This window comes from Callospermophilus lateralis, chromosome 3, assembly GCF_048772815.1.
Source record: "Callospermophilus lateralis isolate mCalLat2 chromosome 3, mCalLat2.hap1, whole genome shotgun sequence".
Lineage (NCBI taxonomy): Eukaryota > Metazoa > Chordata > Mammalia > Rodentia > Sciuridae > Callospermophilus > Callospermophilus lateralis.
This window is the reverse complement of record NC_135307.1, coordinates 74,079,714-74,106,643: the sequence shown is the minus strand read 5'-3', so window position 1 is coordinate 74,106,643 and position 26,930 is coordinate 74,079,714. Positions and strand designations below refer to the sequence as shown.

General features: G+C 37.0%; 1 protein-coding gene across 2 annotated transcripts in view; it reads left to right on the top strand.

Annotated features, from left to right (window-relative positions):
- Peli2 (pellino E3 ubiquitin protein ligase family member 2) overlaps nucleotides 1–26,930 on the top strand; it is a 174,884-nt gene that overhangs the window by 35,555 nt on the left and 112,399 nt on the right. For both annotated transcript variants that reach the window (XM_076850452.2, XM_076850451.2), the window contains one exon: nucleotides 14,538–14,667. In XM_076850452.2, coding sequence (XP_076706567.1) covers nucleotides 14,538–14,667 — 130 coding nt within the window. The remainder of the gene's footprint in view (nucleotides 1–14,537; nucleotides 14,668–26,930) is intronic.

The following is a 26,930-nucleotide window of genomic DNA, read 5'->3' as shown; positions in this document are numbered from 1 at the left end:
GGTGGTCACTCATGAGAAAGGTGGCAGTTTGAGGTTACCCAATTTCAAATGATGAGCATTCTGTTCTAATTTTAGGAACTAATTGGGAAGCACACTTTTCAAATTTAAACATTTTTCAACGTATATCTTTAGACCCTAGAAAACAACTTGGTACTCAATGGCAAATTACTGAGTTAAAAATTTGACTGATTCTATATGATAGAGTGAAACATATTCACATCAAGCATTATCTGTGGTAGAGGCTGAACATTGGGGAGTTTATTTGTTTATTTGAAAAAGAAACTATGAGAACAATAGGTGTGAAGAGTTGTTTTTGTTTTTTGTAGAATAACCATTTTTCCAATGGTGTGGTATGTTTAAAACGGACAGCATCGCTGTCCCTCATGCTCTGCTTGTGTGCCAGAGGTTACCCCTGTGTAAATGGTGTTAGTGAATGTGGCCACTTAACCACATGTAGAATGTGGCATGCTACAGTGTAGAAATTGAAATTTTCTTCTCATTCTAAGGGTTGATTGTATTTCTGGGTTTTCTTTCAAATCTCAGCTGAGTAATACTTAGAAATTTAAACAGGACACCTTATTTAACAAAATGCACATTTTAAAAAATGTTCTAATTTAAAGAAATATACTAAATATAAACATTTGGAAAAATATACATCAAGTAGAGTCACAATTCTTTCTCAACCACAGCTAGTATTTGGCATGTTTATTTCTGTTTGTCCTATGCACATTAAACATTTTCAGCATATTAAAGATACCATAAACATCTTGTATTCTTGGGTTTTCATAATCCCTTTTCATTACTATTAAGAATTTATGGTATATATTTTGCCATGTAGAATTATACAGCCTAATTAACCTGTCAGGGGTTTTTACCCCCCTCCCCTCCCCGCGGGAGAAGCGGGCCCACCACCCTCCCTCCCTCCCTCGCCTGAGTACAATCAGATGCTTCAGGGAGAGTGGAAGCAGGATCTCCTTTATTGAGGAAGTACGCACAGCTTATATACTGCACAGGAGCCAATCAGGATAAAGGTCAGAGGGGTGGAGCGAGTTCACATGTACACCCATCCCATAGTCCATAAGGGAAGGCATAAGCTGTCCATCAGGGCGGAAGAGTCCTGGACCTATCCTGGAGGTGGTCCGCCTTTTCCGTCACCGCCCACAGCTCCACTTCCTGGCTGATCGCCAGGTGCCATCCCAGCCACATGTGGGGCCCCGAGACTGGGAAACGGGCAGCAAGTCATGCCCTACAATTAATCCATTATTATTGAGCATTTTTGTTGTTTGCTATATTTTTCTATTACAAATAATGACATAATTAACAACACCTTTGTGCCCAAAACTTGGTTTTCATTTCAAAATTATGTCTTAGATGATCCCTCAAATTAGAATTACTGGGTCAAATACATGAATACTTTTAGAAAGGTGTTGGTTTGTGTTTCTAAAATATTTTGTGGAGAGATTATGCCAATTAACATTCTCTCCAGTGGCATAGTAGAACACTGTGTCATTTGAGCAGAATTTGGTAATTCCATGGGCAAATAATGCATTGTTTAAATTCCTGACGAGATTACACTTTAAAAAAAAATATGTCCACTAGTCATTGTTTTTTTTTTTCCTTTCTTTTCTTTTTGATACTGGGTATTGAACTCAGGAGCATTGAGCCATATCCCAGCCCTACTTGTATTTTATTTAGAGACAGGGTCTCACCAAGTTGCTTAGCTCCTTGCTGTTGCTGAGGCTGGTTTTGAACTTGCTATCTTCCTGCTTCAGCCTCCTGAGCCTCTGGAATTTCAGGCATGTGCCACTGCACCCGGCTAGTCATTGCTATTTTTTCTTTTCCTCTGCTAATTGTTCTTTGAACATTTTTCTATTGTGTATCTATGGGGATTCTGTGTTTTCTCATCCTTTATTTGTAAAAACATATACCTATTAAAGACAGTATTTTTGTCATATTATTGCCAATATTTTTTCTAGCTTTGTTGAATATATAGTTTTATAACATCTGATAAAGAAATTTCATAATTTTCACATGTTCAGGTGTACCAATTCTTGATTTTGTGTTTAGAACATTACATCTGATTTAAGAGTCACATAATCAACTTTGTTTTCTTTAATTCTTTAATTGTGTTTATATTCATCTTTTGAGTATTTTAGAAAGTATTGTGTGGTGATGTAAGATGCAGTTATGAGTAGTGTTTTTTTCTTTATTTCTAAGGAGCTTCAGTTTCCTCAGCAAAGTTGATTGCTTGTTGTTTAATTAAACAGAAGGGGGGAGATGCTGAGAGCAATAGCCAAGTAGGAATGAGGCATGGCATTTTTGGTTGGAAGGTGACCCCAGCAAGCCATTGAGATGATAATGATTATGTTAAAATGCGCATTCAATTGGAGATTAGACCCCTGCTGTCTGCCTAGGCCTGCTACTTTGGAGCTCTGGTGGGACTCCAGGAGAGTTCCCATTGGTTGGGGAAGTGTGGTAGGAGGGAATTCCGGAGGGGGGATTTCCTGTTGGTGTAGTGTGACCCGGGAGAACTCCGTGTGTGTGGCTTGGCATATTTCCTGGGAGAGTGCGTGGCATTGGCGGGAGTTTCAGAAATAAAGTTTGTTCCTGCTTGAGTGGGTCGTGATTTTGTGCCCAGCCAGACTGAGGCACTAAGGAGCTTCAGTTTCCTCAGCAAAGTTGATTGAATTACCCAGATTTATTTCTCACTGAATGGTGGTCCTTTCTTCATTGCATTACTTATTCTAGGGTCTATTTCTGAAGTATATCTTCTGTTTCATTGGCTAGTGATTTTTCTTCTCAAGTAATACATTGTTGTAATTATTGTGGCAATAACACTAGTTTTGTACCTTCTTCACCACAGTTAATACTTTTACTGTCTTATCCTTGAATAATTATGTGAAAAAAGTATTCTTTTAGTCTCTTAAAAACATTAATCTGGAAAGGTAAAAAATTTTATCTTAAGTATGAATTTGGAAGTCGTTTATCAAGTGAATTTTTATGTGAGACTCACACTTTGTTAGTAACTTACATTGTAAATTCCAAAGTGTATCCTTAGAGGAAAATGCTTTGGCCCCAAACAAAATATATTTTTTGATGCCAGAATATTTCATTTCCCTTAAAAGAGAGAACATTTTCTTAATTACCAGTCAGAAAAAACATCTTCAAGCAGAGAGATGGAGTTTGAGAATGTCTTCCAGCATTTTTCCAAGGAACTCGTTTACAAGTATAGTGTCCAAAGACTGTCAAATTCTAGAAATCTTAAGGATAAAATTGAACTAGCATTCAGGGTCACTCTGCTGATTGGCTCTGTGGCCTCAAAGATGCCTCTTCACTTGACCTGCTTGAAGGTGGATGCATGTGTATCTAGTAGGCCTTTTGTTGAAGATGAAAGTGTTGTATCTGTCAACTGTCCAGGGAGGTAGCCATTGGCCATGTGGCTCTTGAGCACTTAAAGTGTAACTAGTATGACAAACTGAATTTTAAATTTTATTTGATTTTTACTAATTAAAATTGAAATAGCTACATATGGCTTTTGAAAAATATGGATCTATTAGTAAATCTCCAAGGTCATATACAATTCTTGAACTGTGCCTGTGAACACTGGGAAGATTTTTCTAAGAATCTTCTTGTATTTTAAGAATTTGTAAATTAGAAGATTTGGGGGAAAATCTCTTGAATTGGTAATATGCATAATCTATTCAGATTATGTGCATGGTTGTTGACTCCTAGTAACCACATAAATATATTATTTGTGATAATTGATAATTAATTCTATATTTATTTTCATGGTGAACATGAAAGGGTTTTTTTTTCCCCACTTTTTGTTGTTGTTGTTGTTGTAGTCATTGGGTTAATGCTTCAAGTGAAAATTAACTTCTAGGTAATATGCTTCTGTAGCACTGAAGAGTTGGTTGTGGAAAATGTCATTTACTACTGAGAGGCTCAAAGCACTTTTATGTAGTTAACATTCTTCACCTGCTACTTTGCAATTACAAAATGCAGCTTTAAAGAGTGCTTCCATTTCTTGAAATAAACTTGATTTTGTATATATTTTTATTTCTAATATTTTCTAATCTCATGGTTCTGCTATTAGTTATTTGTAAATGTTTTGGAAGTAGAAAAATCTTCTTTAGAAAATTCATGAAAGGGAGTGAATCCGTGGAGCATCAACATGCTTTGTGTAAAACCATGAATGGCTTTATGCTTCATAGCTCATTAAAAATATTTATTTGGTATAAAGTAACTTTCCCCCCTGAATTCTGCCATGGATAATTGAACAAAGCTAAAATATTTGTAACAAATTGCCTTGAGAATTTATTTTTACATATAGTAAGCAATTATTTATTTCTTTAGTAAATATTTAGGGCATTGCCCAGTAATGTTCAGAGTTGAATTTTCTTGCTCTGAATTGTATGTATTTCTAGCAATTTCTAAAAATTGTGCATACATTAAAAGTTTAAGAGTAGCAAGAGGGGCATGCCTTGAAAATTTTAAAAAGGAAGTTGGAAGTAATTATTTTAATAGTTTGGATTAGGATATAGAGATTTTAATGCTAGTTTAAATTTCTGGCTTACCACTTACCTTCACACTTTTTGGTTTGGGGGAGTAATGAGTTTTCTTGACACCATTAAGTTTCTTTATTTGAAATATCTGTAGCTGAATACATGTTGGATGATGAGGCCAATGCTAATTTGGGCAGCTTTTAAGATGCTCATTTTTAGAGGTTTCTTACTATAGTAGAAATTGTATATAAATGGATTTAAAAGAATCAGTGTTTTGCTGGATAATTACTGTCTTAATTCTTTTGTCTAAATTTGATATTTAGAGATTAAGAACTTTGTAGACACATATTATTTGTCTTATTTGAGGAAATGCAGATTTTAATGGAGAGATTTCAATAATGATTTATTGAAAAGAAAGATAAAATACATACAATTTTGTATTGCCATCCTTTTTCTGTTTAAACAAGTATGCATTTTTATTTTTATTTTTGGTAATATTGGGGATTGAACCCACACATGCTGGGCAAGTGCTTTACTATTGATCTATATCCCCAGTGCTTTTTTAAAAATATTTTTCCTTTGAGACAGGTTTTCACTAAATTGCCCAGGCTGGCTTCAAACTTTTGATCCTCTTGCTTCAGCCTCATGAGTAGTTGAGATTAAAGGTGCATACCACCTTGCCTGACAAAAATTATACAATTGCAAAATCTTATTTTTTATAACTCATTTTAAAAGGGATGCATTTGAAATTAACTCCAATTTTAGATTTCTTCTGATTCTTTAGATTTCAAAAGCTATGTAAGTTTATGTTTATTTAGCCCCAAATATTTAGGTACTAAGGGAGTTACTTAAGTTAATTTGCCTTTGAGATGCACAGCATCAGTTAATTATTGCCATATGCTCTATATAATCAATCATCCCAAATCTCAGTGACTTAAAAACAACAGTTATTCTCATGTGTCTGGGGCAGTTGAGGAGACTGCTCTGGGCTATGGTGAAGTGGCTGTCCTCCACACTGCATTTCTGTGGTTTGGTGCTCCTCCAGGTTTCTCTCATTCTCCTTGGCATGGCAGGCTGGCTGGACAGGTTCTCTTATGGCCATGGCAGATGTGTTGGAGCATAATTTCAAGTATCCAGCACATTTCAAGCCCTGTGACCTCACTTTTGTTAGTATCTCATCTATGGACCACAGCAAGTCACATGACCTAATCCAAAGTCCTGAACAAGGAAGTGATAATGATAAATCTACCTAATACGTGAGTTGTACAAGTCATACACTACAAATCCATTTCTAATTATGCCTCATTTTTTTTCTTTTGGTGTGATATTTTCTCTTCATGAAATCAAAAGTACTGCAAGCTGAGCGTGGCAGTACATGCCTGTAATCCCAACAGCTTGGGCGGAGGATCGCAAGTTCAAAGCCAGCCTCAGCAACTTAGTGTGGCACTAAGCAACTCAGTGAGATCCTGTCTCTAAATAAAATACAGAAAGGGACCGAGAATGTGGCTCAGTGGTTGAGTGTTCCTGAGTTCAATCCATAGTACCTCCCCCCCAAATTACTGCAAGATAGTACTTAAAAAGTAATTTTTATTCATATAATACTCTTTGACATAAAAAATGTAATATTATATTAATACAGACTTAATTGGAGATATTTTGAATTGTTGGAGCCATAGGTAGTATAAAAGTAATAGTCTTGAAGTAGTCTTGAACAGTGACATAAATAGCCTTCCCCATTCCTGGCAGTTTGCCTGTCTTTAGGTGTTCATTGAAAACCATTTGCTGTTGGCTCTCCAGCAATGCTCAAAAATCAAAGATTCAATTCATTAAAACACACACACATACACATACACACACGTCAGTGACAGTCCCATTGTGAAATGAAAAAAGGAGGAGGAAGACTTCAGAAAAGCAAATAGCTCAATATAAGATGATATTACTCTTTTCATAGACTGTTAATTTTTTATTTTAGGTACACTGGATTTGCTTTGCATACTTTTTATTTTTGGTGTCCTTATTAGAAGAAGAAGTGGGGAAGTTTGACCTTCAAAAATCAATAGGAATTGAATAAAAGCAGGAAAGAACAGTGTGTTTTCCCTGGGATCAGTGTAGGTGTGGTGCTGATGAGGCTGCGGTCAGGGGTTGAGGCTTCTCATGAACTGGTTAGCTTTGCCCTCAGATCCCACCACCATACCATGCCAGAATCCAAACTAGAGAAGGTTATGCCTTTCTAGTTTATGGGGAAGGAAACTGAGACTCTCAGAAGCTAAGGGACTCATGCGAGGTCACATAGGAATTAGAGGTAGCACCAGGCTACAGGCTTTTCCCCCCTCACATCAAGCTTTTTGACACAAAGAGTAAACCCAGGAAGAGCCCATGAAAGTCTGCTGAATGCGGGTCCAGTACTATATTTTTGATATCAAAAACTTTTTTAATGGCTAGTCTTAGGAAATATTTTGGCATAAGGAAACTAGAAAACTTCAAGATAAGAAAAAAGACTACCTAAAGTAAACTGGCATTTCTCATTTGTCATGAAGATATGGGAGTCTTCTGTACAAAGTGATTGCAATATACATCCAAGATGAACTTTACTCTTTTTAGGCAGGATGCAGGTATTTTAGTTGGCTAGGAATACCTTCTGTATCCATATTGAGAGAGAGTTGGGAATCTCTTTAAACACTGTATTTGTAACTTTGAGGAATCAAAGGCCCATCTTAATTAAGATTAGGTACCTTCACATCCCTAGCTTAAGAAAAGACCCGGGGCTAGATTTCCTTTCTCCATTCTTCCTGCACTGATGTAGTCACTGTTATTATTGAGTCATTCTCTGCTTCAGGGTTCCAGGTAGAGGCAAAGGGGATATGAAAGAAACAGGGAGCTGCTCAGAGAGCACCCAGTTCAGAGGTGGAAGGTAAGTGGAAGATTAGTTTCTGTTGTTACACAGGTCTGGTATAGAAGTCTTTTATTAAGGTGCCATGGACTGGAATCACATGTGTAGGACATGTCAGTAAATACATCTTCAAAGACACTAGGGCAGTATTCTAATTCAAAATGCACTGTTCAGGGTCTGTGGTGTAGCCGGAGGGTAGAGCAGTGCATGTATGAGGCCCTAGGTTTCATTGCCAGAACCAAAAGGCAAAACATAATAAAACCTAAAAACAAAACTTGCTGTTCTGATTTCTCTTTTATTTTTTTTCCTATTGTGTTTTCTAAACCATTTCTGTCATCATTTACCAGTGTTGGTTTATATCTGTCACCTGGCTGCCTTCCCACATGGCTGAATTCATCAGAAGACACGGTATCTTTGTGTCTCCTTAGCCCTCAGCCTGACACACCCCATGCACTCTGACTGATCCATTTTGAAAGAATATATGTATCCCCCCCCCCCCCCCCGCCCCATGTTCAGTAGGTCGTAAGTGGCTCCTTGGAGCAAAGACCGTTTCCAAACATAAATGGGGACTTGAGAATCTTCCATGTAATGCCAAGGCCAGGCAGATTTTCTGAATGAATTGATGTTTACAAAGCTGTAATAGGTTATCTCCAAAGGGAATAGGCTGTTATGTTACTGACATAATTAGTTCTTTGGCTAGAAATCAAAGTCTGCCTTTTATTTTATGAGACTCCATTGTGAGGCATTTCTTAGGCACATAGAAGTTAACGTTGTTGTGTCCCTGGGCTTTATAGTTCATTGGGGCAGGGAAAGTTCAGGTATATGATAGCTTAAATAATGAGGGAGTTGGAACTATAATTATGTAAAACCAGTGTTAGGTATTTATTAGTTTATGTGCGTTTTCTTACGGTTGCATTTGTACAGAAATGGGAGTTAGTGTGAGCTGCCTTAAGACAGGTGCCACATCAGACTCTGGGCCCTGCCTTTAAGTCTCTTGCTTCTAGAGTCACATCCTGTTTATCTGGAATGTATAGTCTCCTTTGGGTACAGTCATTGCCTGTGATTTATTGGTGTAAGTGATAGAGATGTTGTTTCTGAGGGAGGGCAGAGCCTTCAGTCTATAATGAAAAGCCTGGCTGCTTCTGGAACAGGCTCATTGGGTGCTGATGACACCTCCACTGTTGGAGCCCATGGCTGTTCTATTCCACATGGATGCTGCTGTAGGAGCTCAAGCTAGTTAAGATCACATGGAATGTCTCAGATGTGGCCAAGAGTCCTGGCATTCCTTTTCTTGCTGCTTTTCCCTATAGGAAAATCTGTCAAATGCATTTTTGGCGGCAGGCATCTTTTCAAGACTATATCTTTGCATCATATGCCAAGAATTGCAGTGTCAGTGTTGTCTTCTAGAAAAGAGTATGAAAAAGTATCTCCAGACTGAGTATGGCTTTGGGTCTGTCTGGCCTTTGCTAACTGTGTCTGTATGTTTCAGCATTCTGAATCTTTCACACGTCTACCAGGAGCAGTACCCCTTAAATAGTGTTTCTTGACCACAGCAAATGTTATTCTTCACATTAATATGTCAACTCTAGATTGTTGATCAATAATAATTCTGTATTACTTGGTGAGGTGTTTTCATTATTCTTTGCAGGTTCCAAATATTTCTACTATTAAAACCGTCTGTTCTCCACATATGAAGAGTTAAGTTTTCCTCACACATTTACTAAATAAATGGATATTTTAAAAAGTCTTCAGAATTAAAAAAAGAAAATTGAATCTTGAAAGTACCCCCCCATACCCCCCAGCTGCTCACTAGCTATGTCAGCAGCACATAGAGATTTTATTTCTACTTTATTGACTAAAAGCTTGCCAGACCAGGGAACATTCTGACCTCCTTTTGTAGAACAATAATTTTTTGCCTTTGTAAGCAGAATTTCAACTTTACACCTGGACTATACTCTACAGAAGATGGTCCTTCTGTCGGCAGATGGTCTGGAGATTTCAGTGCCTAGTGTGTAACCCCCTGCATTGGCCAGGTACCTTACTTTCTTGGAATCAGGAGGCAGATGGGCCAGGTGAGGAGGTAAGGAGGACAGAGGGGAAGAGCTGGTGATGGTCATCAGGAGTAGGTGACTTGGCTTCAAACAGATCAGGGGCCAATGCAGAGACTGTGGAGCTGGGGAAGTGAAAGTGTGCCGAGGATTTGGGGCTTGTTGTTCCAGGGATCTATTAGTGCATAATCAACTACCCCCAAACTTAGTTGCTTAAAGCAGCCACCATTTTATTTATTACACAGTTCTAGTCAGGAATTTGGGCAGTTCTCTCATTTGATGTCATCTGAGGTCACTTGGTAGTAATCAGGATGGACTTATATGGGGAGGCCATAGTGGCCTCAACCCATTGCACACCAGGATCAGCTGAGACTGCAATTGAAGTGCCTTTGTGTATCTTTCCTAGCATGCCACTCCCAGGGTAGTTGAGTTTCTTATGAGACAGCTCAGAGTCCTAAGAGAAGGACTAAGGCAGAAGCTACAGGGCCTTTCCACATCTGGTTGTAGAAGTTTTAAGACCACTGCTTCCTCTGTATCTTGCTGGTAAGCAAGTCACAAGTCATGAACATCAGTACATATTTAGAAACAGCACATATTTAGACAGAGGAGAATTTGATTCCATCGATTGGCAGAAGTAATGAGGAATTTGTGGCCCTTTTTCAGCTGCCACATGGTGTTCCTTGACGGAAGATTCACTGCAAGAGACTTTAGGAAGTGACGGAGGGATGCTGGTGTATAAGATCAAATGTATTTTTCACATTTGGTGGCCACGATCAGAAGACTGTGGGCTGAGGAGTAGGCAGAGGCTGAGAGTGGGATAGCAGGCAAGGATTACTTTTTCAGGATTCTTGGTTGTGTGTGGAAGATGGGAACGAACCTGGAGGCTCAGAGGAAGGCCTGGGTTTGGAGGGCTTGTGTGCTTGACTTTGTTTCATTTGAAGATGGGTGAGGTCACCAGTGGCTCATGGTTGCAGATTGTGAGTGTGCATTTTCATTCTCATGAATGACTGCTGAACCGATGAACCCTTGAGGAAATTCTGTCTGGTTTTTGGTGATATAACTTTCTTCTGGTCCTAGTCCTTCTGCCTGTGTTCAAGAAAGGGTTGTTTCTTTTAATGGTTGTATTTTCTAAGTACGGTCTCAGTCTTCTTGCTTCCTTATTCTGTGCCCTTTCTTTGAAGTCCCATTTATTCCTGTGATTTTAACAGACACACATGATGAAGGCCCCCAGATCTTATTATGTCCAGAACTCTAGCTCTGCCTATCTAGTTGCCTTCTGCATGTCTCCCCTGAATGGCCCTTTAATTCCTGTTTCTGTTCTAATAATTTCATTACCTTGGCCAGGCCAGATGCCTCCTTGATTTTCCTTTTATCTGTCCTTCACCCTCTGCATCCAACAGGTCAACAAGTATTGTTGATTTTGGGGTTCTTAATTGTGGCTGCACAAAAACATTACCTGTGGGGTTTTGCAAATGCAGACCTAGAGTCCATTCCAGACTTCCTGAATCAGAATCTCATGGGATTTAACTTTCCATATTTTTATAAGGCTTCCCAGGTGATTCTGATGTTTACCTCACATTGAAAACAACTCTAAAACTTTTCTTTTAATACTTCAGCTCATTTCATCTACAATGCTTTAATTCAGATCTGTTTAGTTTCTTGTGGCTCCTATAACAAATTACCACAATTTGTTGGCTTAAAGAGTGAAGATGACCAGACTATGCTTTGCACATTGAATATATCAGAATCCATTCCAATTTTATATATAATTACAATGCACCAATTGAAAAATGAACAAACAAAAGGAAGACCAGTGGAGCCGAGAATGGGAATCAGGAGGAGGGAAGAGGGAGGGAAAGAGAAAATTGTTGGGATTGAAATGGAGAAAACTATTTTATATGTATTTATGAATATGTCAAAATGAACCCCATTATTATATGTAAGTATAATGTATCATTTAAATGTAAATAAACAATTTTTTCTGTCACAGTTTTGGAGACCATGAGTCTGAATCAGGGTGTTAGAGGGCTATGCTGTCTCTGAAAGTTCTAAAGGAGAATCCTTCCTTACCTATTTCAGCCTCTGGTGGGTCCAGGTACTCCTTGACTTGTGGTTGCATAATTCGAGTCTCTGCCTCCATTTTCACATGGTCACTCCTTTGTTTTTTGTGTCTCTTAGAAGACATTTGTTGTTGGCAACGGCCTACCAGTAATCCAGGGTGATTTCATCTTAATTACGTCTACAAAGACTTTTTCTAAAAAGTTTCACAAGTTTCAGAACATGGTCATATCTTTTTGAGGGCTAGCATTTCCACTACCACATGCTCCCTCTGGCTATGATGGTTCTCCCAGCTGATCATCTTGCCTCTAACCTGGGTATATCCTCAAGTATATTCATCATGTGATCCATTTGCTTACATCTTACCAGACTTCCCATTCCCTTTGGGGGAATAAGTCCTTTATCCTGGAGAACCTGCCTCTGTCTGCCTTTCCCATCCTTTACCATTGATTCTTATGCTCTTAAACTTCAGCTTATGGCATTGAACTGCCTTCATCCTCCCTGCCTTGTGCAGGCACTTGCCTCATATTTACAAGTTCAGAGTTCTGGTTAGATTCAGGACAGTGCAAGCAGCATCTTCCCATGAAGCCTTCCCTAAGTCCTCTCCTCTGTGCACTGCCAGTGCCTCGTGTTCTGCGTGTGTTTTTTTTTTTTTAATAACATTTGTTTTTGTGCCTTTCTCTCATAGGCAGAGAGCTCTGTGAAGGCAGGAAAGCTGATATTCATCATTGTAGCTCTAGTACTCGGTACTATAAATATTGAATAAATGGTGCTGTAGCTTAACCTAATTAGCTGCTCATCTCATCTTGATTCTGGTTTTGCCACCAGTACTTTAAGTTTTCCTTAGGATTTTTCACCTAACATTATCTAGACATGTAAGTAAGTAGGCAATCTATAAGTAGACTGACTTTTTTATATCTTTAACATGCAATACTAGTGGCTTCTGTGTAAGTAATTTAAATTAAAATGTTTCTGCATGCATTAAGGTTGACATTTCTGGACCCTCCCTCACTTTATGTTACATATGGCTTTGGAGTTGTTAATAGCAGAAACAAACTTGAGTTAGCTGAAACTAAAAAGAAATTTATGTACAAGGGTCAGAGTACAACTGGGCTAATGGATTCTTTCTATCTCTTTTTGCTTCTTTTCTGTATTCATCTGCTTCATTCTTCAATTTATCTGCTTTTTCAGCCAAATACAGGTTGGGACATGCCCATGCCCCCCATGTTTACAGAGACAAGCAGCCACCCACAGAGGCTGGCTTGGTTAGTTGTTTCTCTTCCCAGTTTTGTGTTTTCCAGGATGAGGATGTCATTGGCCAGCTTGGGCCTTATGACACCTCTGGCCAGTCAGCTGCAGAGTGGTGGAGAGGATGCTGGCAGGGCTGTCTCTTCCAAATGTGGTGCTGGAGCTCACCCTTGGGAATTAAGGGCTGGATTCCAGAGAAGGAAGTGCTATTGTGAGAAAATAGCCTAAAAAGAGCTGAACCAGAGGTGTGGTTGAGGGAAAGATGCAGCAAGGGCTGGGTTAAAACCAGGGGCACAGGAAACCTTGCTAGATCTTGTCTTAATTTTCTGTAGACCACAGTAGTGAAAATGTTTTTCAATTGTTTACTGTCTTGGCTTCATTTGGTTTGCATATGTTTCCTTTAACACAGAATGTTCATCATGAATAAAGTGGTGTGAAAATATCTTAAAACAAAGTGGGTTTATGATGTTTGTTTACTTATGGATGTTCCATAGTAGTGATCACAAATATGTTTAAGAAAGTAATGTACATTTTTCTGTCTTGCCTGAAAAGGAGAGTAATAAGACTTGAAACAAAATATCATTTATTCTAGAGACATTTTTATGTAGCTGACATTCCTTTTTGATGGGAATGGAAACAGATTACAAACACAGTGGGAATAACTTCTGCTGATTATGTAAAACCATTATCAGACTGCAGATACTGACTCAATTCTTAAAACACCCCAAATTCCTTTGTTCCAAAGTCTGTGGTTCCCAGTGGCCTCATGTCCCTAGTTCTCTACCCTGGTGCCCATCTCCTCTTCTGGGTAGAGCTGGAGAAGTGGAGAGAGCCCAGAGATCTGTTGGACAGGACCCTTAGGTCAGAAACAAGATACTAGAACGACTGTACCCTGACTTTGGTATTCTGAGGGAGCTTTGGAGCAGCCATATTTATCTATGTGCATTTTAAATGATTCCTTTTCCTTTTCTTTTCTTGAAAGGAACTTCTGCCAGTGTAGGCAGAGAATGAAGAGTCATGTTAGTGTGGCCATAGGGGACAGTGGTCCGAATAGTCAGGGACAAGTTAATTCAAAGTTAGAATATGCAGTAAATTTAACTAACTGCAACCTTGCCTTTCTTTTAAACTCTCATATTAGCAAAATATATAGGAAATCTGTTTAAGGATATTATGTGTTTTTCTGGTGACTTTATAAATTTTTGACAGTTTATGGACTATAAAATTCAATGCATAATTTGTATAAGTTATTTTTTGCTAACCTAGCATTGTAGGGTTCAATGAGAAATGTGAGTGAATGAATGTATTCAGAACTTTAAAGAAAGCAGGTAACTATATTTGGTCTTCTTACAAATAAAAATCTTATAGACAACATTAACATGATTTGAGAATGAGGTGTGAGGTTTAATTAGTATGCTATTTTCTAACTAGTTCATTTAAAAATATTTCTTAAGATTCTCTGGGGTCCATTAGAATGGTGCTAGCTGAATTGAGCCTGTTCTTAATATGGCCTCTGCAGAATCTACTTATTTATACTCTGTTTCAAAAAAGATTTGAAGAGTGACTCCATAGAATAGGAAATCTATAATTACTTGTACATCTCTCTTAAATTAAGTTTCTGGAAGTGATTTGAATTTCATTACAGCTAAAGTCTGTTTTGTAACCCTTTCCTTTTGTGAGTGGTTTGGTGGGCAGTTCTTTAATCCTGTCTTTTCCATTATTTTATCTAACTTTCATGCCTAAAACTTTTAAAATCCACAAATAATTAAACTATCTCATCTCTGTTCTTAGGTACAATGGTGCTTTACCTAATGGTGACAGAGGAAGGAGGAAAAGCAGATTTGCTCTCTATAAGCGGCTGAAGGCTAATGGTGTTAAACCTAGCACAGTCCATGTGATATCCACACCCCAGGCTTCCAAGGTAGGTGACTTTGGCCTATTTGGGAGGACCTTGCAAACGGTGATTTATGATTATTCCTTATTAGCTGCTTTCTTTCCTTTACTCCTGTTCTTGTATAGGACATTTTCTCAACCATCTAAAGCAGGGTATATGTTGGGAGGGACTGTGCAATGTGCTGTAGAATATTTAGCAGCATCCCCAGCTTCAACCCACTAGATGCCAGTGGCACTCTCCTCTCCCCACCCCTAAGTTGTTCAAAGCCAAAACAGCTTGACATTGTAGGATGTCTTCTGAGGAGGGGTTAGTAGGTAAAATCTGCCCCATTTTAAACCTCTGCTTTATGATGAAAAGTAATTACCATTGTATCAATTTAGAATTGCTGTGACTGATTGTATATTGTGTGCATGCACAAATATGTAACAACAAATCCCATCAGTGTGTACAACTAATGCTCCAATAAAAAATGTGTGTGGGGGGAGGAATAATAGCTGAAAGATATATAATGTTCTTTATTCTAAAAAGTTTTTGTATTGAATCTTGATATAAACTGCAAAGATTTGTAATTTTCGTTCTATTATTTGGATATATTTTGTGTTTTCACATATTGTCCATGAGCATGTAATTTAATTTGTGTGATTATTGGAAAGATAGGAAGAAGACAGACCTAAGTGATGTAAGTCCACTGTACCTATTTGAAATAAATAGAATGCTATATTTTAAAAAAGGATTATTTAATTTGCTTCCTGATATACAGCTGGGGGAAAATAGGAGCTTTCATTTTGGTTGATATATTTTACATATTAGACTTAAGAAAGTTTTTTTTTTCAATAAGATGAGTTATTTGAGGTATATAAAGTTTTGTTTTGTAGAAAGTAATTATATGTACCTGTAGTATTTTATATGGGGCTACTAGCTGTACATGTTTATCTTCATGGGTTTTGGTCACTTGGAATAAATCAGACTTGATTCCCATCTTACTGAAAACTTGTATTGAGGGAGAAATGATGGCTTTTTGGAAGCAGGCTGGTGTTTATATGGTGATAATAGTATGGATCACCTTTGTGGGTCCTTTTATTTTTAAAAAGCCCTTATTGTTCCTGAAGCAGAGCTATGGAAAGAGTTTGTTAGAATGTACCAGTTAAGATTGTCTTGTACTAATGAGGGAATGACTAGATAAAAAATATCAAGCTCCAGGGAAACAGAGGAGAAGAGTTTAATGTGGGCAAGTTTTCACCAGGGAAAGAGAAATAAAATAAATATTTTAGGGAAGAAAGAACATTTTATAAGGAAAACAAAGGAAATCCAGCTTTACAAAGATTCTGAAAAAAGAAGTCAAATAGCAACAAAATCTTGGAAGGTCAAGAACTAGGAGAAACATTTTATGTAAACAACAAAAATATTTGGTGTAGAAGAAAACCAAGACAAATGTTTTTAAGCATGTTTTGAGTGTCAAAACTGTACTGATACTATAGAGGTGGTACTTATAATTTTGCATATTTGTTGACATTCATCTGTGTCTGTACCTTGTTATTGGCTTTTTAAAAAAAGTCTTAGGTGTGTAATAGAATGGCTGACATTTAAAAAGTTAGGAAAATAATTGTTTTTCAGTGAAATATTAAAATTTACTACTATAGGGATATCAGTGGTTTTTATCATTCTCTACCTCCCACATTTCCCATTTTAGCCGAAGTTTCACCTGTATATCTAGATTTTACTTGAAGTTACTTAGATTATACATCTCTGTCTTAAGTTTGTGTTTAAACATATTACCCACAGTACTAAGAGTAGGTCACATCAGGTTTTGGTCTTTACCTTTCTTATGTTGTAATCTGGGGAAAATGTATTCTAAGGGTCTTATATTACTCATTTATTAAATAAGCAGATTGCCTACAGGCAGAAACAGTGTTGAAACAGATAATACACTTTGGTTATAAGCAACAGAAATTCTGAATTTAAATAAAAAGCAAAGATGGGGAAATTCTTACGGGATAGAATAGGAGTAGCTCTCAGAATCAAGGAAAAGTTGGGTAACCAGGTTTCATTAAGAGGAGAAATGGAGTATCAACAAGAGTTCACTTGGATATTCTTTTCATGTGCAGTGACTTGATTTTAGTCACCTTCTGTCTCCTCAATTTTCCAAGAGAGAGAATCTGATAGACTGCACCTGGGTCACCCAGTGCGGTAAAGGAAGATGGCAGACCAGGCATATTTATTGTGAGTTGACTTCCCAGTGCTGTCCTAACCTCATTCATCTTCGTGCCTCTACCTTGAGGTCCTTGTACTTAGTAAGTACTGAATAATGGTTAGGACAAGGAATAGATACTGAATCTATTTTCTTCTTCCCTACATGAATTTCTGACCTCAATCACAAATCCTTTCACTTTCTCTGGTCCCTGCCAAACTGGCATCCCTCAGCAGCTTGGCCCTACCACTCCTCCTGCTAGGTTTGCTCTCTTGGCCCCTTTCACTTTGAAGCCCCATTCAGATGTAAACACAGCCTCTTGCATATTTAACTTGATCTGATTGTATTTACTATGCACTTCTTATTTCCGTTTCTTGTAGTTCATAGAACTAGCAATGATTCTATTTTGCTACTCCATTCCAGTCTCTTCTTGTTGAGATTATTAATCTAAGCTATCTTTCCCCCAGATTTGTGGACCTTGCCGACCTATAGCTCGCCTCTGTGTATTTTGGTGCCCCAGTGCAGTCCTGTGTCTTTTCCCGGGACCCTGTAGCTTCTCAGATTCATTGTACTTTAACTCTTTCAATTTCAGAAGCTGTCACTTCTGCTCCACTTTCCCACTCATACAGTACACTTTACAGCCAATTGTCACTTGGAAGTGAACATAATGTTCTATTCATTCTACTTGTGCATGCACACTTTCTTATCTACTCTCATTACACATTCCATTCTTCAGTCTGTCCCTATTTGCTATGGTTATTGGTCTACTTGGCTTCTCCAGTTATATGTTAATTTACCCCAATTTCTCTTTCTCTTTGGTGCTTTTTGGGACCCTTTCTCCCTGAGTACCTGGCTCCAGACTCTGCTGGACTGTTTTGTTTGTCCTGCTTGTTACTTACACCATGTCCCATGAGAATGCCAGTCCCATGGCAAAAACTATTTCACCTGAAATGACAGTAGTTTGTATGTCCTAGAACTTTTGATTTTTTAGTATTGGAAATAAAAGGTGTGTCTTTTTTAGGGCTGTGAAAGTGAAATCTAGAAGGGTGGGTATGTTAGGACTTGAGCACTGTGCCTTTTGTCTGTGTTGTTTCTTTCTTTGCCCCACAATGTAGGGCTGAACAAGGATGGATAGCCCTTTGATGATTGAAGAAGCAGCTGGGAAACAGGACCTCTTAGTCTCCTACGCATGCCAATGTCCAAGCAAAAGCAGATTAGGGTGGCAAACATGTGCCGCTGTTGTGTAATCTCTGTTTGTGTAGTCTTTATTTGTGCAAATAATTGCTCTTGGAATAATACAGGTATTTTTCTGATTATTTAATGCATTTTAAAAAAATCAAATGTCCTGTTTTATTTCTGGCTGTTCTGTTACATAGGCACAGGGCCTTTAGTAATTTATTCACCCACTCATTTACTCAACAAATATTTATCCAGCACCTTCCATGACTAGGCATTATGCCAAGTATTGGATAGACTGCAGTGAACAAACACATCAGTATGGAGCTAATCGTCCAGTGAGTAGGAAACAAGAATCATGTGAATACACACGAAACTGCACATTGTGAAAAGAGCTGTGAGGAAAGGGGGTTCAGAATGGAGACTGGGTAGACAAGGAAGGATGTCTGAGCAAGTGGTGTATGAGCTGGAGGGAAAAGGGATTGACCAGGACAGCAGAGGGATTCAGGCTATTGTGGGCCTGGCTGTAGAAGATTTGAGTTTTTTCCCAAAGGGAAACATTGAAGAGTGTTAAGCAGGAGGAGTGACATGCTGTGAGTCAATTTATATATGCTCATTTACTTTTTAATATATAGGGCAACCATTTTGCTACTATTACTAGTGAATAGTGAGTGTGACAGTTGTGGTTGTGGTGATGATGATGATGCCTGTGCCTGATAGGGGAATATTTTGCTAGCAGCATGGTTGAAATTTAGCTATGGAAAACTCTCTTCCATATGGTTTTTTTTTTTTTGTGCTTTTAAAGATATATATGACAGTACAGTGTGTTTTGACATATTATATGTACAAAGTATAACTTACTCTAATTAGGATCCCATTCTTGTGGTTGTACATGATATGGAGTTTCATTGGTGGTGTAATCATATATGAACATAGAAAAGTCATGTCCAATTCATTGTACTGTCTTTCCTGTTCCTGTCCCCACTCTTTCCCTTCATCCCCCTAATCCACTGAACTTCTAATTCTAATCCACTGAACTTCTACCCCTCTCCCCTGTTGTATGTTAGCATCTGCATATCAGAGAGAACATTCAACCTTTGGTGTTTTGGGGAAAACTTTTTATCATGATTTTCCCTTCCTAGATGATGCTTTAATGAAATATCCCTTTTAAAGGTATTTTTGCCTTCAAAAAATAATTGAAAATAATTTTATTCCAGTTAGCATATTTCATAAAGGAAAATATCAGTGGTTTTTAAGTGATAGTTTAGTGAAAGATTAGTACTACTTAATATGATTGCCATGACCAGGCTGAATCCTGTGTCTTACTACTCTTTGTGTTGCTACAATATAGTACCTGGTACTAGGTACTTTATAAAGAAATTTATTTGGCTCACTATTCTGGTGGCTGGAAGGTTCACATAGTATGGCACCTGCATCCTAGTTGTATCACAACATGGCAGAGAAGCAAAAAGGGAACCAGCCAAGATCCAAGATACAGGTAGGGAAGCAGAGAAGGGCAAGGCTTTTTTTTTTTTTTTTTTATAACAGCCGGCTCCCATGGTCACTAACCCAGTCTTCAAGACCTCATCTACTCTGTGAAACCAGCATTAACCTCTGCCCCAGGTGGTACCCCCCATGACCTCCTAATAACATTCTGCTAGGTTTCTCCTCTTAGAGATCCACATCTCTTAACATTGCCAGACTGGGCACCAAATGTTCAGCACATGAACCTCTGGGGACAAACCACATCCAAACCATAGCAGCCTATTTGAGCTTGTATGTCTCTATTGATTAGTAAAATATTGAAATTCTTCTGCGTCAGTCAATGAATAGTAATAATAGTAACCGCAGAAAGTAGTAAAACGAATACAATTTTCAATGTGAACTCATTACCCCAAGCTAATTTTGCAGGATGTAGAGAGGTCCACTTCTGAAGCCCTCATTGTCTCTGCAGTCTGTATGTATCTTGGTGCAGTAGATGGTGTGTCTCCACTGCATATTCAAATGAGGCTGGAGCCTTCTATGATTTAGGGCAGTCATCAGTTTATCAATATTCTCAGACTTTCTAATTACTACTCCTTTTAAAGAATTTGGTTTTATTTTATTTTATTTTTTAAAGGAAAGATAGTTGTAACACATACAGCAAAGTTCTTAAATCTTTTTTTTTTTTTTGGGCAGTGCTGGGGATTGAACCCAGGGTCTTGTGCATGCAAGGCAAGCACTCTACCAACTGAGATGTATTCCCAGCCTCTAGAATTTGGTTTTTAAATAGTTGTTATTTTGGTTTCTTTGATAGTTCTTGTGTTGTAATTCTTGGGTAAGTAATTTTGGTATTTGTTATTTTTAAGTTCAGTATATAATTTGATGAAGTAAATTATACTTTAAAAAATTAATTTAATGAAGTATTTTATTATAAAAGGGAAATGTTTGGATAAGGTTTATCCTTTTAGATATCATAAATATGAATATTGTGAATCTGTAAGAGAATAAAAAATAATAAAAAATAAGAGAAGAAAAAAATAGTTAATTAATTTAATAATAGTAATTACAGCCCATAATATCTTTTGATTCCATGCAGAATACAAACCTAAAAATAAATCATTTGTATTTCCAGAATGAGAAACAACTAGATTATTTCAATAAAAAAAATAAGCAGTATGGAGATTCCTTGGAAAGCTGGGAATGGAACCACCATTTGACCCAGTTATTCCCCTTCTCGGACTATACCCAAAAGACCTAAAAAGAGCATACTACAGGGATTCAGCTACATCAATGTTTATAGCAGCACAATTCACAATAGCTAGACTGTGGAACCAACCTAGATGCCCTTCAATAGATGAATGGATTAAAAAAAGTGGCATTTATACACAATAGAATATTACTCAGCACTAAAAAATAACAAAATCATGGCATTTGCAGGGAAATGGATGGCATTAGAGCAGATTATGCTAAGTGAAGTTAGCCAATCCCTAAAAAACAAATGCTGAATGTCTTCTTTGATATAAGAGGGGCGACTCAAAACAGAGCAGGGAAGAAGAGCATGAGAAGAAGATTACCATTAAACAGGGTCGAGAGGTGGGAAGGAATGCGAGAGAGAAGGGGAATTGCATGAAGAAGACCTTCATTGTTATACAAAATTACGTATAAGATGGTGTGGGGGGGAAGAAAAAAAAGAGAAATGTGTTACAGCAGATGGGGTAGAGAGAGGTGATGGGAGGGGAGGGGGGATAGGAAGGGCAGCAGAATACAACAGACTCTAGTATGGCAGTAAGTATAAACGTGGCTGTATAACCAATGTGATCCTGCAATCTATACACGTGGAAAAATAAGAATTCATATCCCATTTGAATCAAATGTATGATATGTCAAGATGATTGTAATGTTTTGAGCAACTGATAAAAAAAAGAAATAAAAAAATATATAGAAATCCGTTTCCAAGATATTGGAATAACAACTTTCAAAAACTTTTTAATAATGAATATTGATAAAGCAAAGGCAAAAACATTCAGGAACTATCAATATAATATGCTGTCAGTTAAAAATAATTTTCTGACTTAGAGTATATATTAGGACTTTAGTTTTATAGGACTGTATCATGTCAGTTTAAATTTATGGTCCTGATTGTAGCAAAACATCTATCTGCTGAGATGAAAAAGCACTTTCTAGAAGATTTATGTATCAGGGCAGTAAAATTTAGACATCATTGACAAAGCTCCAAACATTTTACCTCGACATAGTTGAATAATTTACTTAAAATGCAATATTTAAGACTTTGAAGATAGTATGATGGTTTTTGTTGATTCCATGGAGCTAAAAGGAACATCTGAAATATATTAAGCTTTATTGTCATACTGAAAAGAAATTGTTTCAATGAGAAATATTTACGTGAAAACCTTATGAATTTTGTACAGATGGTACAAGTATAGTGCTGGGAAGAAGAATTGTTTCAGCTGAAGTTCTAGGAAAACCTTTGGATGTTTTTGTTTGATTATGTCTTATTTGTCATTTTGTTGTCTCTGGATGATTGAAAGTTAAACCAAGTAAACCACTTACCATTTTTTTCTTGAAAATTTTTGTTACCTTACAGCAAATAATTACTAGAGAATTAATTAACATTTTTAAAATTTGAAATTTCAATAATGAAGTATTTGAGCATGTGGTACTACATATAAATTCAGTTTAGAAATTGTGTGGACTTAAATATGTGAGATAGCAGTTGGACAATTAAACATTTTAGAGATTTGGCTTTATCACATGATATTCTAACCAATATCAAGATTTTCCTTGGTTTTAAGAGAATGACAAATTTCAGTTATTAACATGGACAGATTAGTTGACAAATAATTGTGGGAGGACATATAAATCAAATACAGATTCAATTCTCTCTCCCCATCCCCACCCCTTATTATGGGTTAGCTTCCACATATCAGCAAAAATTTTGACTTTTGGTTAGCTATATAATTATATCAAAATGGATTCTACTGTCATATATATATATATATTTATTTATTTATTTATTAATATTTATTTTTTAGTTTTCGGCGGACACAACATCTTTGTTTGTATGTGGTGCTGAGGATCGAACCCGGGCCGCACGCATGCTAGGCAAGCGCGCTACCGCTTGAGCCACATCCCCAGCCCTGTCATATATATTTAAAAAGAACCAATGAAAAATACAGGAAACCATGATAAACAATCAGAATATTGGAGAAAAACAAATTTAAAATAAAACAAGAGTAATTCTAGGAGAAAGTCTATCAAGTTATCCAACAAATTATATGAATATGTGCGTATTTGGTGACATTTATGAGAAAACAATTAATTTTAATAACATACTTTTAATTTATTGATTCTTACAACTTGGCCAGTTGATGTTTTCAAAGCACCATAGGTTGAAACTGATTTTCATGGCATAGGTGATAACAGAAATGGAAAATATAAAAACCTCAAGCAGGAAAGCTTGATTCTAGCACTCAGCATATTAATTATCAGTGCAATTATCTGCATTACTGATATACAATAATAATTATAATTTTGACTTGATGCATGTATTAGTTGGAAAAATCATTTAATTTGTGTTGTCCTTAAAGCACAATTTTATTAATGACTTGCTTTTAACATGTCAGTGTGGGAGAATACTTATATTTATATTTATAATTATACTTTAATTCAAACTTATTTTAATTATTACCCTGATTTAGATACTTGCTTTTTTTTTCTTTTTTTGGGTGGAAGAAGAGTCTTTTGCTATAACCCTTGCTTTTCAAAAACAACATTAAAGTTGGAAGGAGGTTTTATTCAGACCATCTTCTTGAGAGGAACTTTAAAAAGCCCTGAAGAGCCCGCACTACGCTGGCTGTGTTGCCAAGGACCCAGCAGTGTTGGTCAGTGTTGGTTTTGTGTGTCCTCTTTACTGCTGCAGGTAGTAGGTGGAAATGCTCTGAAGGGTGGAACCAAAGCTGGTTCTGTTTCTCTTTCCCTCTTTCTCCCACTTCCTAGGAGTGTGACTTGAGAAACCCATAAACTAGGACTGCTGTAATGATAAAGTTGATTAATGTGGCACTTGTCAGTAAAAATCAAAGTTGCTTTGTAGACTTATGGGATAGTAGTACTGTTTGTGAAATCAAGTGCTCTGCAGAGAGCCTTTTCTCCAAAAAAGAACGATGATGGTGGCTTGAATTTAAGTAGCTGGTTTGTTTATAGCGGTGGTTATGATAGCATGTAGTGGATAGTACAGTGAAATAGAATTCTGTACAGTGGAAAGGAAGTCACAAAGGAGGGTCATGGAGATATCATTAGCTGACTTGGAATTGTTAGTCCTCTCTTTTGATACTCTTTTGACATTAAAGTGCATGATGGTCCTTATCTTTTCAAGAAAGTACTGTGAGCCTCTTGAAGTACTAGTTATGGATGACTTCATACAAGTGCTTACATACAAGCTCTTGATTGGTTGCACCCATGTTCCAGAGGAGATGGAATGAGTGGCTTCAGGAATTTTTGGTTTTGTCCAACTCAAGTTAGAGTTAATGGAGACCTTAGTGAAGCCAGTTCAGGTGCACTCAGATGGGCAGCTCATTTGTGCTTCTCTCTTTGCTTATTCTGCTGCCACATAGTCCCTGTAGGCTTCCCCAATCTTCTGCTCTGTATTCCCCAGGTGGCCATGTTTTCTCTCAGATGCATACCTTTGCTGGTGATGTTCTCATTGCTTAGGATGTGCTCCAGCCTCATATAGTAACCTATACTGCCACCACCCTTTATAACACAGCCCATATGTCCTTTACTTCCAGAAAGTCTCTCACTCCCAGCCTGAGGCAGTGTATGCCTTCTTTTTTGAAGCTCTAGAACATGTTTTGTGTGTCCTCTCCATTGCTCTGATGTTGGGTTAGAAATGTTAGCTGCCTTATTTTGTTATCCTGGACAGCAAGCTCCTTGAAGGCAGCAGTCTTGCATTTCTGCACTTTGGCTGCCTGGCACAGTTGGTTGACCAAATGTGCTGGACAGCAGGTGGTCCTAGTAGTAATAGCCAAGTGGCTTAAGATAAACACTTGGAACATATCATATGTCTACTACATGGTAGCAACTGATTAATGTTAGATAATGTTATTAGTGATGGTTTCTCTGGAAATCTGTTATAAGAAATGATGAATAGGCTCAGGATAAATTGAGACAGAGCATGCACACTTGCTTATTTGCTATCAGTTATACAAAAAACCTTTCTAGCTAAAATACACTAATTGGGCTGGGGATGTGGCTCAAGAGGTAGTGTGCTCGCCTGGCATGTGTGCAGCCCAGGTTCGATCCTCAGCACCACATACAAACAAAGATGTTGTGTCTGCCGAAAACTAAAAAATAAATATTAAAAAAAAATCCCCCCCTCTTTCTTTAAAAAAGAATAAAAAAAATACACTAATAGATTAAACTTTAAAACTGCATCTTCATGACTTGAATGTAGGCTTCCTTTGTAAATTTCACAAGTTAAATTTATTGTTTTCTTTAGATCACAGTAGTGAAGCTTTAATAATGAATAGTTTCTGAATTATTGAGCCCACTGACTTTGAAAGTCAGAGCATTTCCTCACTGGAGAATGTACTTACCATTTAGAACATTTTGATAAGGCATTCTTATTTGAAAATGCATCTGGCTAAATCGGTTTAGTTCCTCATGCATTCTTCAGCTTGCCAGCATTAGTTTCATTCCTTGTGTTGTGAACAAAGGAGTAGTTCTGTATTTTTTTCAATGTAGATTTAAGCCTTTATTTCATACGAATAGTTAGGTTTAAAATTTTTTTTCTTAAGTTGTTTTGTAGTGCCTTGTTGAAATTGTTGACATGAATATCAGCAGTCTTTTCCCCAGCATTTAAAAAAAATCATTTTTGTTATTTTCTCCTGCAAACTAGTATCATAAATCCAAGAATGTCATATTTTAAAACTTCTAAATGTCATATTTTTAAACTTCTTAGGATGTTATTAAATTAAATTAATAAGTTATTAAATTAAAAAGTTTTTGCCCAGCAAAGGAAATAAGAATATGAAGAGAGAACCTATAGAATGGAAGAAAATCTTTGCTGTCTTCTTTTATGACAGGATTAATAATCAGAATACATAAAGAACTCAAATCTTAACACCAAGAAAAGCAAATAACCCAATTAATTAATGAACAAATGAATTAAATAGATATTTCTCAAAAGAAGAAATAAAGATGGCCAACCAATATATGAAAAATGTTCAACATCATTTAGCAGTTAGAGAAATGTAAATCAAAACTACACTGAGATTTTATTTTCCTGTAGTCAAAATGGCAGCTATCAAGAATACAAACAATAATACTTGCTGGAAAGGATGTGGAGAACAAGAAACACCTTTAAACTGTTGGTGGGATTGTAAATTACTATAACCATGTGGAAATTACTATGGAGGTTCATCAATAGGCATGGGACCACTATATGACCCAGCTATTCCTTTTTTTTTAATATCATCATTTAAATTGCTTTTATTTTTAAAATACATGACAGTGGAATGCATCACAATTCTTATTACACATATAGAACACAATTTTTCATCTTAGAGTGGTTTCGATTTGCATTTCTGTAATTGCTGGTGAAGATGAACATTTTTTCATGTATTTGTTGATTGATTGTATATCCTCTTCTGAGAAGTGTCTGTTGAGGTCCTTGGCCCATTTTTTTATTGGGTTATTTGTTTTTTTTTTTTGTTTGTTTTGTTTTTTGGTGCTTAGCTTTTTGAGTTCTTTATATACCTTAGAGATTAGTGCTCTAACGGATGTGTGAGGGGTAAAAATTTGCTCCCAAGATGTAGGCTCTCTGTTCACCTCATAGATTGCTTATTTTGCTGAGAAGAAACTTTTTAGTTTGAGTCCATCCCATTTATTGATTCTTGGTTTTAATTCTTGCGCTGTAGGAGTCTTATGAAGGAAGTTGGGACCTAATCCCACATGATGAAGATTAGGGCCTCTCTCGTTGAAGGAAGAAATATTCTATATATGTCAGTAAGTCTAAGTTATTGATTGTATTATTGAGTTCTATAGTTTCTTTGTTGAGCTTTTGTTTGGAAGATCTAGTGATGAAAGAGGTGTGTTAAACTCACCCCAAATTATTGTGTTGAGGTCTATTTGACTCTTGAACTTGTGAAGAGTTTGTTTGCTCAAAGTAGATGCTCCATTGTTTGGGGCATAGATTTTATGATTGTTAAGTCTTGTTGGTGTATGGTTCCCTTGAGCAGTATGTAGTGTCCTTCTTTTTCCTTTTTGATTGACTGTAGTTTGCTGTCTGTTTTATTTGATATGAGGATGGAAATCCTTGCTTGCTTCCACAGTCCATGTGAGTGGCATGATTTTTTCTAACCCTTCATCTTCAGTCTGTGTATGTCTTCCAAGAGATGAGTCTCTTGGAGGCAGCATATTGTTGGGT